General features: G+C 40.8%; 1 protein-coding gene across 4 annotated transcripts in view; it reads right to left on the bottom strand.

Annotated features, from left to right (window-relative positions):
* slc23a1 (solute carrier family 23 member 1) overlaps positions 1-16,342 on the bottom strand; it is a 59,841-nt gene that overhangs the window by 38,864 nt on the left and 4,635 nt on the right. For 3 of the 4 annotated variants that reach the window (XR_005636270.1, XM_039775771.1, XM_039775773.1), the window contains exons 3-4: positions 2,163-2,249; positions 963-1,082 (exon numbers count right to left, since the gene is read on the bottom strand). Coding sequence is in view for 3 of the 4 variants with exons in the window: in XM_039775771.1 (XP_039631705.1) it covers positions 963-1,082; positions 2,163-2,249 (207 nt within the window). In the remaining variant the exon portion in view is untranslated. Of the gene's footprint in view, positions 1-962; positions 1,247-2,162; positions 2,250-16,342 lie in introns of those variants that run through there. The other variant, XM_039775772.1, reaches the window with a different exon arrangement.

Genomic DNA, 16,342 nt, shown 5'->3' with positions numbered 1-16,342 from the left:
ATTTTGCAAAACATCCCAAACATTTACATGTCAGGTTGTACTGTGAATGAAACCCATACTCAGTATCTTAGCAGACTGGGCTTAGTAATTTCCCAGGACAAACCCTACTATTATTATGATAAATCTACTTTCTTTGTATAAATGAGCATGTATAGATTTCTTGGTCAATCCTAGAAAACATCACAGCAGACTTATAGAAATCCATATGAGACTTGTTCAATCCGCAAACATCTGCAACTAACTTGATCATTTTCACAAATAAGTACATACATTTTTGTTTTTTTTTTTTCCTTTGGGAACTTTTACTAATTGAAATTGGACATACTCTGAAATAAGGGACCTGCTTTCCATCCAAGCTGAAGAGGTAATTGTTATGCAAATTTTAAAAACACTAAAAGAGGCAGTACAGGTTATAAAGTTCCTAAATACAAGTAGTGAAGTGAGAAAAAGCTCTTTGATTATTAATAAACTGAAGCTGTGATGGTGGTCTAATCCAGCTGAGTCAATGTCTCTTTGTTTTAAATATCTGAAATATCCTGTATTTTAAGAATCCCAGCAAAATTATCCAATGTATACTAAAAACATGAAGACGCGACAAAAGAGAGAGACAGACCTCAAAGAATCAGAAAAATGCTTAAGGATGCACTGAAGTCTAAGCTGGCACCAGGTTCACAGTATGTGGCAGGCTGAGGTTGAGAAGACAGACAAATGTCTTAATCAGATGGGATCTCATGCTGTAGCATGTAGTCAGGCCCTCTGTGTATGTGGGAGTGAAGCTGGCAGTGAGAGTCCAAACCAGGGAAGGTCTTGTCTCTATCAGCAAGTATCACATATCCCAAGTTTTAACAGCAGCGACTCAATTCACACGTGTTTGCTGCCTTGTTTAAAACAGATGCAACTCTCTGCTTTTTCTGCCAAACTACTACATGTTCATTATCATAGTGTCAAATTAATTTTTTTACCTGAAATCCCAGCAGAATGCACAGATACCAAGGTGGTACATCCTCAATCCTGTATATCATGTCAAATCCTCGTGATCCATCTGAAAGGGTAATTTCTTGTTGCAAGACTGGTGCTTCATCCTCAGAAAAATGGAAATACAGCATTACATTACAGGTTTAAAAATTTTTGTTAGTTAAACATTTTGTATGTACCTAACTATGTAGCCTTTTGCAGAGTGTTATGCCTTGGCCTACTCATCTTTTTACTCTTGTGGTGTGCACTTGAAGTCAGGCTCACTTGCCTTCTGAAAAAAAAACTCAGTTCAATGCACCACAGTTAACTCATTCACTAAGAGATGGTAAGAATAAAAAGAGCAAAAGCATGACATTCTTTGGAAAAGTCTATTAAGACTAAACCTATCATTCACAAAAGCCACTTTTAATGATTGTCAATAATGTGCACATTAAATTGTAGTTCATCATAGTTAACAGGATTCAAAACTATAATGGTATCCCTATGCCATGATTCTTTCTTGTAACCACTGAAGGATTTAGAAGATGTTTCAGCACTGTAATCCAGTGATTATCTGACTTCACCTCACGCATAGTTAAGAACTGATTCTTGGCTCTAAACTAAAGAAGGTAGAACCTGCCAGACCAAACAGCTTTAAGGAGAACATATGGGCCAGGATACCAGCCGGATATTTGGTTAATTTCAGTAAGTGACAATTTTTAAGAATTTCCAAAGAGTGTAGCATACAAATCCTTTATTGTTTGATACATAGCATATGGTATGAATGTTGATTTATGTGTGTAAACCAAATATTTCAAGCTGCTAATATACAATAACTGTATCATTGTACAAGCTCACACATATGTTAATAAGATTTATGCACCTGGTAGCCCCCTCATTACTTCAAGACTAGGCTTAGCCACATGTAGAACACACATAAAACAAAGTATCAGGTTTCTTGATTGGATTCAGAAGTACCTTAACAAGCTCAGAAGTGAACATTGGCCAACTACACATTATGTTTACTGGCAGGGAACTAAGACAGCTTACACTGTAACTAATTTGTCACTTGTTCACCTACCATGCAGGTTGGAACTAAGCCCATTGGGGAAACTGAGAATCTAGACTGGGTTTCATACATTATATATTGTATACTATTTATGAACCTACACCAGTTCTGCCAGAGCCTCAGAAAAGGAAAAAAATACCTTTTTATTTTCTGCTTGGTTGGCACGGTCATCATTTGCTGACATTTTTGAAAGTTCATCTTCAATGTTAAACATGTTAATTCCATTCTATTTGGGAAAAATACAGCATCCACTTAATTTATTAGTATTCATATTAATACTTCAATTTAATTTTCTGTTATTGTAACTGTATCAAGAGTAAGGAGTTAGTTTGTTCCTATAAAGTTAACACACATTAAAATGTTTAACTATGGTGACAAGTAGCAAACAGTAAGTCGATTTAATTTCACTTGGTAATTCTTGAATGTAACATTTTATAAACTATTATAGAAGTGAAAAACCAAAAAAATCATTGAGGTCAAACAAAATCCCTCAGTAAGATATTAGTTTAATTGCGTAATTGAGTATTTATGCAAACTAAATCTCTTCTTAAAAAGTCAAAGAAATCTTGACATTTACTTACAGAATTTAGATAAAAAATTAGATTACACTAATTATTTAGAAAAAGGCAGAGAAAAAAATTTGAATGGAGCAGGAGATGGATACTACTAAAATTTGTAGTCAGAAACAAAAGGAAGGTCAAAAAGCCAAAAATCTTATTACTTTAAATCGTTTGTCATTATTATTACTTGTTAATGATGTCTGTCTAGTAAATAATGGAGAAAGGTTTAAGATGTGAGCTGTATTTATTTTAATAAAACCTCTGTTTTGCACATAACAGCAAAATGTTCTGTAAAAGTTTATTTTTTTAGAACAAAGTTTTTCTAAAGGATGCAAATAAGAAAACTGGACTAAAGGAAAAAAACAACACTGAAACAGTTATACTGAGACCAATGGGTCTTCTCTAACTAGAGTCAAGAAAGACACAGTTTCAAAGTAAGGCAATAATACTCATTGATCAAATTATTATGTTCAAGTCTTTCAATCAGTGTCAACAGGTGCATAAAATCCAGCATATAGCCATGCAAATTCAACTGACAAACAGTGGCAGCAGAATGGATCATACTGAAAAGCTCCATGACCTTAAATGTCGCATTGTCATATGCTGCCACAAAGTCAATATGTGAAATTTTTACTCTGCTAGATCTGCCCTGGTTAACTGTATACGCTATTATTACAAAAGAAAAAGTGCCTAGCAGCAACAACAGCTCAACCACAAGGTGGTAGACAATGCAAAATCATAGAGGGAGGCCCGTCAAGTGCTGAATTGCACAGCACATAAAAATTGCCTATCCTCTATTGCCTCTCTTACCACAGAATTCCTAACTGCCTCTGGAAGCAACATCAACACAAGAACTGTGTATTATGAACTTCTTGAAATGGGTTTCAATGGCTCAAGAGCTGCATACAAGTCTAAGATCAGTATGTACAATGCCAAGCATCAGTTGAAGAGGTGTAAAGCATGCCCCCACTGAAAACATTGAATCAAGCTTCACTATATTGGCAGATGCCAGGAGAATGATATCTTCCAAAATGCATGGTGCCTACTGTAAACTTTGGTAGAGAAGGGATAATGCTCTGGGGATTTTTTTCGGGGTTTGGGCTAGGCCTCTTGGTTCCAGTGAAGGGTACTGTTAATGCTACAGCATACAATGACATTTTAGAAAATTGTGCACTTCCAACTTTGTGGAACCACTTTGAGGAAGGTTCTTTTCTGTTCCAGCATGGCTGTGGCCTTCTGCACAAAGCCAGGTCCATTAAGAATGGTTTGACGAGTTTGGTGTGGAGGAACTTCACCCTGACGAACACTTCTGGAATGAATTTGAACACCAATTGTGAGTCAGGTCTTCTCGACCACACATATGCTCTTTTGGATAAATGGCTACAAATTCCACCTTCGCTCCCCACACTCCAAAAGTTTCTGGAAAGCCTTCCTAAAAGTGTGGAGGCTGTTATAGTCATAAAGGGGGACCAATCCCATATTAATGTCCATGGTTTTGGAAAAAGAAGCCTAATATGCTCATGTACAGTAGGTGTGATGGTCAGGTGTCCACAAACTTTTGGTATATAGTGTAAGAATTTTACTATACTTTGCACTAATGACAATATTCATCCTATGAACATATGAACCCATGGTACATCCTTTCATTTATTTTCTGTACCTGCTTTTTTTATGTTACGGTAATGGGAAGCCACAACTTATTCTGTCACCATCAGACACAAGGCAGAAACCAATTTTAAATGACATATCAGTCCATCACAAAAAATACTCATGCATACACTCAAAGTCGCTTATATAGAGCAGATCTAGAGCCATTAATTGATCTAATATGTAGGAAAACAGAGTACAGTGGAACTTCGGATCATGAACATTTCGGAACATATACAAATCGGGTTACAACCAAAAAGTTCGCCAAACTTTTGCATCTGTTCACGACCACACACTTGGGTGACGAACAAGTCAGTTTCCCTTCTGGTTCGTACGCACCGATGATTTCCGCACGTGTTCAGTCTCTCCCTGTGCATTCGCTGTGAACTCTTTGTGCTCTATTTCATTTCCCTTCCGGTTGGTACGCGCCAGTGATTTACGCATGTGTTCAGTCTCTCCCTGTACAGTACATTATTCTCGGTCAGACATGCATCGCACAGAGGGACTTTACCTCAAAACTGTAATCTCCTCTCCACCCAGTTTCTCCTTACTTCCTTCATGCCAGAACTCAACTTATGCACGGTTAGTTTTCTTGGTTGTTTATGGTTTGTTTTTGTATAAATTACGGATTTTTCAAATGTTCATTTTTTTCCCTGTGCTTAAAACTCATTAAAAAAAAGTGTTTACAGCGATTGGTTCGTAAGGCTATAGCGTGAACTCCTGCAATGTTACTTTTCTTGGTTGTTTGTGGTTAGTTTTGTATAAATTATGAATTTTTTAAATGTTCTAAAAAAGTGCTATAACGTATAGCGTGAACTCTTGCAATGTTAGTTTTCTATGTTCAAGGTTTTCTCAGTGTTATTCAATGTTTTTACATTTAGTTTACTATTACACTGCACATTCTATGGTATAATTAACTATTTTTGTGCTTAAAAATCTTTAAAAAAAATATATATTTACATACAGCTCATACGGTCCTGAACGAATTAATTGTATTTACATACAATCCTATGGGGGAAATTACTTCGGGTCACTGAAGGTTACAGTGTATTTGAAAATGAGGAGGGTGTTTAATCACCACACAGGTACTAATCATGCCAAGATCTGGGCCCAGCACTCTGAAGCAGTGAGGCATTGTCCCCACACAGCCATACCATCCTTATTGCCTTTATCAAATATTTTAATAAGGTGTTTACTATACTGTTAGTGGTAGGGACTGAGGATGCATTATGAAGAGGAATAAAGAACCATCTTAACATGTGACATTGCAAGACTATTGTGTAAGGATCTTTTTTTAAATTAGGTGGTGTCAGACAAGAATGGATGGGGTCGCTGCTCGTTTTTAACTTATACAGGGTGACACAGAAAAATGTGAACTTTTGAAATGCGTAGTGGCAGCCATGTACAGTTGGCAGCAGTGCGGAACAAGGACCTTGAGCTGTAAACAATCTCGCCATTTAGTAATCAATTGCAAAGCAATCAATGGCAGCTGTGCGAGAATTGTTCAGTAACCGTGTCATCTCAAGATTCAGTGACATTCCCTGGCCCTCAAGATCACCGGATTTGTCCGTTTGTGATTTTTTCTTGTGGGGCTACCTTAAGAGTCGGGTTTACACGACTCGGCTAAGGACACTGAATGAACTGAAACAAAGAATTCAAGACGAAATTCGTGGAATCCCAGCTGAGATGTTGCAGTGATCAATGGGGAACCTCAACAGCAGATTGGAAGAATGCATACGTACAGGAGTACGCCATCTACAGGACGTAATTTTCAGACTTATCATTGATAATTTGGATTACTGTCTCTTAAAAGGCCAGTTGCTGTCAATAAATTTTTTTTGTTGGATTTCTTCTATTTTTATTGGGTTTTTCAAAAGTTCCTGTTTTTCTGGGTCACCCTGTATTAATGATTTACATAAACAGGTAGCATAATCACACAGGTAGATTTTTGCCATACAAAACACTTCATTCCTGATTCAAATTACCATGGTAAAGTTTGTATTTTCTCTTTGTGTTCTTCCAATGTTATCCTACAGTCCAAATATGAACTGTGAAGTTGTTCATTGTTTTTAAAGCAGTCCAATGTTGGTCCATGAATATTCTTTACTTCCGTAACCAGATTTGAATTGGTGATTTTAAATTGGAACAGTGCAACTGTATGAATGTTCTTTAAATACTGTATGTGTGCAATGTAGTATTATTATCTGTGTGCTTTCACTGGTTTCCTGGAGGAAGAAAAATAATTGCTAGGAAATTAATAGATGGATGGCTTTAGACAAATATGTATCAAACAAGAGAGGCATCATTAGACCAGGGACCTGGGCTCTATTTCTGGCCTAGGCACAGCTAGTGTGGAGTTTGCCATTCTCCCTGTCCATGAATGACATTTTATGTATACTCTTGTTTTCTCCCACATACAAATATGGTCATGTAAGATTATTTAGCATTTCTAAATAGGATAGGACTATGACTATGACCTGTCATTGCCCTGCCTCCTGTACAGTGTAGTTCTTGTCTTACACTCAGTCCTGCTAGAGTATGTTCTGGTTCTCAATGACCATATAATGAAAAAAAGAAAAAACTGGGACAGAAAATGGATTGTTACAGGGGTGGGGGGGTCGACTTGTTCTTAACTGAATTTTACTTTTTGTAAAAATTGATTGATTTGTATGGAATGATTGCAATAAAATTAATAAAACTTCAAACAAAAAAAAGAAAGAAAATGGATTGTTATGCAGATGATACTGAATAAAGTTATTCCTTAGAAAAAATTAAGTTTTAATTATTACTTGGATTTCATATGTGGCAAATTAAATTTTAATATAAACAAATGAAAAGTTTTACATATAGAAACCATACTGTAACAAGAAAGGATGGCTTCTTGTTGTCTCTTCACACCTAAAATAATGTCAAGAAGACCAAAAATACATATAGTACTTTTAATAAAGTGGAGCACACAGAAAAGAAATGCAAATAAAAACAAAAAAAAGAGAAAACCTTAACTGCCCCTCTGGATTTATACACTATATGTATACCTTTTACTAATAAGTGGAGAAGACTGCTCACATACCAAACTTTCCGGTACTACCAAAGCACAATCTCTTCTCACCTCCAACTTCTTTCTGTACTTCTCCCATCCTAGACTCTTTCTCTGACTAGTTAACCATCATCTTAAACTGTCCCCCTCACCCCCTACTCACATTTGCCTTTTGCTTTAAATTCCTTCTTGGGATCACTTCCAACCCAGATACAAAAATCTTTTCTTGTTTCAGAGAGAGACCTTTTTTTCCTACCAGTTTCCTTCCCTAATATACTTTCTTGAACCTTTTGTAACATTTTAACAACCAGGTCAACCAAGCAGCTTCTATGCGATCTGCAACTGCTCCAAGTTATGGACTATAGGTTAGCATCTATCAGGCAGGACAATTATGATTGACTTCCTGCAATTATTCCTAGATCTCACCTTTAAAAACCAATATAGTCCCAACTCCCTTCTTGCAACCATGTACTGCTCCTTATTAACCATACAGCATTCCTTCCTTTTGCTAGTGCTCTGTGGTCTCTCTCTCTCTTGTGAGAATGAGTTTAATAATTACTGTTGCCAGCCAGACAGTGCACAGAAATCCACCAGGGTGCTGGGTTATATACGCCTTTGTATACATGTATATGTATACATGCATGGAATACAACTTCAGAGAAACACTGCTTAATATCTTTTTCTCCTCTGCTATATTTTTGACAAAAAGTAAATTAAAATGTTGAGTGACAGATGGAAATCACATAGTACAGCAGACAGCTGTGATAATTGCTCCAGCATACATAAAAAATGTAACTATACTAGTAGGGATGTGGCAAAATGGTACAGGTGCATTGGTGCTATGGGGTCTGACCAAAGTGAGGGGTAAAAAAGGGGCTCATCCAGCTGAAGGGTAAAAATTAAGACAATGATAGGAGGGATCTGAATTTGAAATGGCCATGTTCCACCTAAAGTTCTGCACTGAAAAGGAAGGACAAGAATTGGGGGTTAGTACATTTGAGACAGTACTGCTGAAATAAATCATTTTATTGAGGGTCACGCACAGCGCAGCATTAATCTTGCTGGAGGCAACGACAATCTCGGGAAGGACGCCAGCTTGTTGCTACCACTGCGTCAACATGCCTCAATGTTTTATACATGCTTTAATTTCTATCATCATGAAAATGATATCAAGTATACATCTTAGTATTTAAATTGTTCAGCGAGCTGTAACATCATGAATGTTAATATATTCTGTGTCCTGTCAGAGTAAGAGGAAGCCCGTTTAAGAAGTACGTAGTGATTCATACACATAAGAGTACACAGAACAACACACAGAATACGAAGGATTTAACTTGCCACATTGGTTACGATGGGATTTGAGAATCTGTTAAATGAAACAATTTTAAGATGAGGTTTATGACATTCTATTTTAATAACAAAATAAACTATGTGATTAAAGTGGAAATGTACATCTTTTTTTCACAGTGCCCCTGTTTTTTTCTTTTCTCTGTACCCTAATACGCTTCCATATGACACTCAGACGGTGGGCTACGACTCACCTTTTCACAGCGACTTTGATATCTGACCATTTCTCTTTTATTTCAGGCACTGTGCGACTTTCTGAACTTGAACTTTCGAGTTTCTCTGCCACTCTGTCACTTGATCAACTTCCTTTTGTTGTTTATATCACTGCTTAAACCAACAAATAGTATGTTTTTCCTTGCCTCTACTTGGTATTCGCTGAAATTCTTCTTTTACCCTGTGCTTTTGCCATTATCTTTTCACAGAACGCAAAACATAAGGGGCTATTTATATCGATTTGCATATTCAAAAAGGGCGTAATTCTGGGAGGAGTCGTGGTCGGAGCAGCATCCAAAGAATGTGAAAGTTGGCATACGCACAGATTCATGCATCTGGATTTTTTTGTGAGTAAGCACATTTCTGTTTTTGCCCATACGCCTTGTTTTAGTGTGAATTCTACGGACAGCATTATGCATGAGGCCCCTGGTCTTTCTTCATCAATCTTTGTTATTTTTCAAAATCACAATTTGACCATTATGTAGATTTTTCTATTGAATATGTGTGTAATTTGTTAACTTCTTGTGATAACACACTTAAGATGTCTGAAGCAATGAAGCACCTTCTCATTTACAGTTCTGTGGTTGGCCAAAGCAAGACAGGTAATAATAAGACGACCAAGAAATTTGGTCAACTAACTGGGCATTATCGTATAGCAGCTAAGGCACTGGTCTTTAAACCATAAGGTTACCTGTTCAATTCCTTGCTTTGCCTTACTATGTAACCCTAAACTGTAACCAGCTGTAAAGTGTTCTGACCTTATATGCCTACTTGGATGAAAATGTCAACAAAACAGATGATAGTAAGTGTAAAGTTGCTCACTATCTCTGCAGCATCTCTACTGAGGTTAATAGTATGTGCTTACTCTTTGAGTTATTTCCCACAAAGACAAGATGTACAGCTGGAAGAAGGAAAAACAACTCAGAAAACAAATAAAAATATTAGTTAATGAGTGACTTTCTCTACATTGATTATTTTATCTTAGTATGTAAAATAAATTTAGGAACAGAATAGAGGAGATACTTCTGTTTCCTCCAGTCAAGAAGTGAGATTTAATGAGGCACAAGCACATAAGCAAGAGGAAAATTTTGCTGGGAACAGGTCTATTGCAACATCAAGAGATACCACAAAGGTGAAGATGGTATGGGTTGAGACCTACACCACGAAACAATGCTACAAGAAGATTTCTACTGAGGGTATTACAATTAATGATACAATATGTGTCACTTGGCCAAAACCATTAGTCAGACAAGTCGAAACACAGAGGTACTTCAGGACTGCTTCTCCTGTAAGTTAGGGTTAGGGTATTGACTGACAATCCATGGTTACATCACGTGTTAAAACAAATTTTCTGCACAAATTAGTTAAACACTCGCCAACTTCACCTCCCGTACCTAGGACAGTATTGATGTTTCTGGTCACACAATCTCTGAGCCACACAGGAGTGTGTACACTGTGTTGCAGTAGCAAGGCAAAGTAGAGAAGAGCTAAATGTTGGTGACCCTTCAACATTTTTGAAGGGTAAGTATCATTCATACCACCTTGAAAAATGCTCACTAACTCCATAACAAAAGTTTGGAAGTCTGGGAGGATTATTCTGTAAAATAAAGAAAGCATAAACAAGGAACCTTCTTTGCTTTTCTTTCTGATTGCTTTAACTACAAGCAGGTGATATTTTTACCTGTTGATGGATGTTATAGTCAGGATCATTTTGTAGGCAAAGCAATAGATTCAGATATCCATTCATTTATTTTCTAAAACAGTTTTGATGAAAAGGTCGAAATTTTATGAACAGCAAATCATAAATTTATAACAACTACCGAAGATAAAATATCATTACATACATAGCTAAGAGTCCGTCTAAGATCCAAAAATAGCTGCCTAGACTTCAAGTTAAAAAAAACAAAACTACTTAAGGCATTACAGAATTGTAAACAGATACATCAATGTGCAACCATGGCAAACCCTGCAAATGTGACCTTCAGGCTCTGAAATGTTGTCTTTTATTTATTTTTTCTTCAAAAAGTACTCTGGTCTGTGCTCTGCCAGGGACTTTGAAGACACCTAGTTGTTAATGCTCTTCTACTTCTTCAAATTCAGCAGCTTTTTTCTCTTGCTCAGAATCTTTCCAGTCCTCCACTCATCCTTTGGACTTTTGCAGCCCATGTTTATCTCCTTTGAGGATCTAATTAAATAGTTAACCAATAATTACGTATACACACAGAGAGTGAAAAAATAAGCCAAGTAATTCACAGAAAAGCACGTCTACCTATTTTTCGCGAACAACCCCATTCCCTTCCGTTAACAATGTCAGTAATGGATAATCAGCCTCAGCAGTTCTCCTAGCTGACCACCAGCATGCCCGACCCCAGCCCCTTCAATGCTCATCATGCTTCACTATCAATGAACAGTTTTTCAAAGTAAACATTTCTCATCAATAAAAGCACAATTCAGCAGGCTTTTCTTTTTCTCTTAATCCTTCTGGAAGTGCTGTCTACTCTTCCCATCTCCCACCACAGTACATTTTTCTTTATGTCGCCACTTAATTGGCAAAGGTGCTAAATCTTTGTTTCTTTAAGTAATTGGCAGACAGGGGGAATCAACTTACACCCTAGTGTCAAGTCAACCTAAAATTAAATTGTGGGTGCCAGTGTGGACCAGTGATTAAGAACTGATGCCTCAAGTGAATGGGGATCTTAAATTCTGGCCCAGTCCAGCATGTTTTCCATGTGTCTGAGTGAGATTACCTTACAGATGAATATTACATTGACTGACAACTGTGAATTGTTTCAGAAATAATGCATGACTAAGTCCTGTGATACACTGGCATCCCACCAAAAGTTTGAACCTCAATGCTAGAAAGATAGGCTACAGTTCCGTTACACCCTGTTAAGAGCAAAGCAAGTTCAGAAAATGGATAGAGATACCTTACAGGTAGAACAGCATTTAAAGAAACTGCCTCATAGTTTCAGTCACCTGGATTCAAATTATTGCCAGGTTATATTCTCTATAAAATTTTTCTCCCAAGGCTCCATTTTTCCTCTTAACTCCCAAAGAGGTACACGGTACGTGAATTGGTGACTCTAGATTGGCTGCATATGAATGTGCCCTACAGTGGATTGACAGTTTGTTTGGCGTTTACACCAGCTTTGCACGGTAAAGTCAAAGTGAGTTCAGGCAACACGTGGATGGGTGGATCAAGTTCACTTTAATTCCATTCAGTTTATTTTTGTGTAGCACTTTTTGCTGAGTGAAGGCTCATATTGCCGTAACAGGTTCAGAGGTAAAATGCAATGCACACACTTAAAGTATTAATTAAATAAAGCATCCACGTAAAGATACACTCAGTAAAACAATGCAGTTCTAAACTAATTAACAAAAATGGAAGCCAACTAACTATCCAATAAGGTTATCATTAGGATTATCATTGAACTATATCCAGTTGACAATGGAGGAGAGGAAGAAACCAAAATGTCCTGTCAATCCAGAAAAAAAGCCTCTGGAAGGTCCAGGTTCAGTTATTACAGACAAAGTCAGTCACAGTCCTGGAGACCTATGCCAACTAGTAACTAATACTCAACTCAGTCCATTGAGGTTCACGGTTTCCATTGTAACAAATCTGTTAATCTGGCTAAATCTGGGTTATAGGTGGTCTTCATGGTTAGTCTCACTTGTTTTTTTGTTTTAATATTCACTCAATTAGATTCAACAATAACCTTATTTATTTGGAATTCAAAACATCCACGCATCAAAAGAGCGACCTTACAAAGACAAAAGGCGGCATGGCTCTACCTAACTTCCAGTTTTATTACTGGGCAGCAAATATACAGGCGATAAGAACCTGGACACAAATAGAAGAACATACACAGGCTTGGACCACAATAGAAGTAAAATCCTGCAGTACTTCTTTGTATTCCTTGCTCTGTGCTCCAATAAACACACGTTATCGGCAATATACAAATAACCCAATTGTGCTCCACTCAATTAGAATCTGGAACCAATGTAGAAAGCATTTTAAGACGGAGAAGCTTCTATCTGTGGCACCTCTGCAAGAGAACCACCTCTTTCAACCTTCACAAACCTATGCAGTTTTTAATATCTGGAAAAAATTTGGAATTAACTTGCTCAGAGATCTTTATATAGACAACGTCTTTGCTTCCTATGAACAATTACATTCCAAATTTAACATTCCAGCTACACATTTCTTTCACTATCTTCAAATCAGGAACTTTGCTAAACAGAACCTTCCAGATTTTCCTCATCTTCCACCCTCATCCAAGCTGGAAAAAATATTGCTCAATCTGAAGGACTTAGACTCCATCTCTACAATATATAAAATCATTTTACAATCCTTCCCTTTTAAAGATCCAAGAGGACACTGGGAAAAAAGATCTCTCAATTAATATATCAGAAAAGGAGTGGAAAGTACCAATGCAGAAAATTCACTCGAGCTCCATATGTGCAAAGCATACAATAATACAACTCAAAATTATATATCGAGCACATCTGTCTCGACTAAAACTCTCCAAAATGTTTCCAGGGCATTCCAACCTGCAAACGTTGCAACCAAGTCCCAGCCTCACTGGGTCACATGTTCTGGGCCTGCACCATCCATCCATCCATCCATCCTCTTCCGCTTATCCAAGGTCGGGTCACGGGGGCAGCAGCTTAAGCAGAGAGGCCCTGACTTCCCTCTCCCGGCCACTTCTTCCAGCTCTTCGGGAGAATCCCAAAGGCGTTCCCAGGCCAGCCGGGAGACATAGTCCCTCCAGCGTGTCCTGGGTCTTCCCCGGGGCCTCCTCCCAGTTGGACGTGCCGGAACACCTCACCAGGGAGGCGTCCAGGAGGCATCCTGATCAGATGCCCGAGCCACCTCATCTGACTCCTCTCGATGCGGAGGAGCAGCGGCTCTACTCTGAGCCCCTCCCGGATGACTGAGCTTCTCACCCTATCTTTAAGGGAAAGCCCAGACACCCTGCGGAGGAAACTCATTTCAGCCGCTTGTATTCGCGATCTCGTTCTTTCGGTCACTACCCATAGCTCATGACCATAGGTGAGGGTAGGAGCGTAGATCGACTGGTAAATTGAGAGCTTTGCCTTACGGCTCAGCTCCTTTTTCACCATGACAGACCGATGCAGAGCCTGCATCACTGCGGATGCCGCACCGATCCGCCTGTCGATCTCACGCTCCATTCTTCCCTCACTCATGAACAAGACCCCGAGATACTTGAACTCCTCCACTTGGGGCATGATCTTTCCCCCAACCCTGATAGGGCACTCCACCCTTTTCCAGCTGAGGACCATGCTCTCGGATTTGGAGGTGCTGATTCTCATCCCAGCCGCTTCACACTCAGCTGCGAACCGATCCAGAGAGCTGAAGATCACGGCCTGATGAAGCAAACAGGACAACATCATCTGCAAAAGCAGTGACCCAATCCTGAGTCCACCAAACGGACCCCTTCAACACCCTGGCTGCGCCTAGAAATTCTGTCCATAAAGTTATGAACAGAATCGGTGACAAAGGGCAGCCCTGGCGAGTCCAACTCTCACTGGAAGCGGGCTCGACTTACTGCGGCAATGCGGACCAAGCTCTGACACGGTTGTACAGAGACCGAACAGCTCTTATCAGGGGTCCGGTACCCCATACTCCCGAGCACCCCCACAGGATTCCCGAGGGACACGGTCGAATGCCTTTTCCAAGTCCACAAAACACATGTAGACCGGTCGGCAAACTCCCATGCACCCTCAGGACTCTGCTAAGGGTGAAGAGCTGGTCCACTGTTCCGCGACCAGGGCGAAAACCACACTGTTCCTCCTGAATCCGAGGTTCGACTATCCGACGGACCCTCCTCTCCAGAACCCCCGAATAGACTTTTCCAGGGAGGCTGAGGAGTGTGATCCCTCTATAGTTGGAACACACCCTCCGGTCCCCTTTTAAAGAGGGGACCACCACCCGGTCTGCCAATCCAGAGGCACTGTCCCGATGTCCATGCGATGTTGCAGAGGCGTGTCAACCAAGACAGTCCTACAACATCCAGAGCCTTAAGGAACTCGGTATCTCATCCACCCCGGGCCCTGCCACCAAGGAGTTTTTGACCACCTCGGTGACTTCAGTCCCAGAGATGGGAGAGCCCACCTCAGAGTCCCCAGGCTCTGCTTCCTCATGGAAGGCATGTTAGTGGGATTGAGGAGGTCTCGAAGTACTCCTCCCACCGACCCACAACGTCCGAGTCGAGGTCAGCAGCGCACCATCCCCACCATATACGGTGTTGACACTGCACTGCTTCCCCTCCTGAGGCGCGGACGGTGGACCAGAATCTCCTCGAAGCCGTCCGAAAGTCGTTCTCCATGGCCTCTCCAAACTCCTCCCATGCCCGAGTTTTGCCTCAGCAACAACGAAGCCGCGTCCGCTTGGCCTGCGGTACCTATCAGCTGCCTCCAGAGACCCACAGGACAAAAAGTCCTATAGGACTCCTTCTTCAGCTTGACGGCATCCCTCACGCGGTGTCCACCAGCGGGTTGGGGATTGCCGCCACGACAGGCACCGACCACCTTGCGGCCACAGCTCCGGTCAGCCGCCTCAACAATAGAGGCACGGAACATGGCCCATTCGGACTCAATGTCCCCCACCTCCCTCGGGGCGGGTTGAAGTTCTGCGGAGGTGGGAGTTGAAGCTACTTCTGACAGGGGACTCTGCCAGCCGTTCCCAGCAGACCCTCACAACACGTTTGGGCCTACCAGGTCTGACCGGCATCTTCCCCCACCATCGAAGCCAACTCACCACCAGGTGGTAATCAGTTGACAGCTCCGCCCCTCTCTTCACCCGAGTGTCCAAGACATATGGCGCAAGTCCGGCGACACGACCACAAAGTCGATCATCGACCTGAGGCCTAGGGTGTCCTGGTGCCAAGTGCACATATGAACACCCTTATGCTTGAACATGGTGTTCGTTATGGACAATCCGTGACGAGCACAGAAGTCCAATAACAAAACACCGCTCGGGTTCAGATCGGGGGGGCCATTCCTCCCAATCACGCCCTTCCAGGTCTCACTGTCATTGCCCTCTGGATTGGTTCCAGAGTCCAAGCTGTGCGTCGAGGTGAGTCCGACTATATCTAGCCGGAACCTCTCGACCTCGCGCACTAGCTCAGGCTCCTTCCCCTTCAGAGAGGTGACATTCCACGTCCCAAGAGCCAGTTTCTGTAGCCAAGGATCAGACCGTCAAGGTCCCCCCTTCGGCCACCACCCAACTCACACTGCACCCAACCTCCTTGACCCCTCCCATAGGTGGTGAGCCCATGGGGAGGAGGACCCACGTTACCTCTTGGGCTGTGCCCGGCAGAGCCCATGGGTGCAGGCCCGGCCACCAGGCGCTCGCCATCGAGCCCCACCTCCAGGCCTGGCTCCAAAGGGGGGCCCCGGTGACCCGCGTCCGGGCAAGGGAAAACGTTGTCCACAGTTTTTATTTTTCATTGGAGGTTTATTGAACCGCTCTTTGTCTCATCCCTCACCTAG

The sequence above is a fragment of the Polypterus senegalus genome, chromosome 13 (assembly GCF_016835505.1).
Source record: "Polypterus senegalus isolate Bchr_013 chromosome 13, ASM1683550v1, whole genome shotgun sequence".
Taxonomy (NCBI): Eukaryota; Metazoa; Chordata; class Cladistia; order Polypteriformes; family Polypteridae; genus Polypterus; species Polypterus senegalus.
This window is presented reverse-complemented; position numbering and strand designations above follow the sequence as displayed.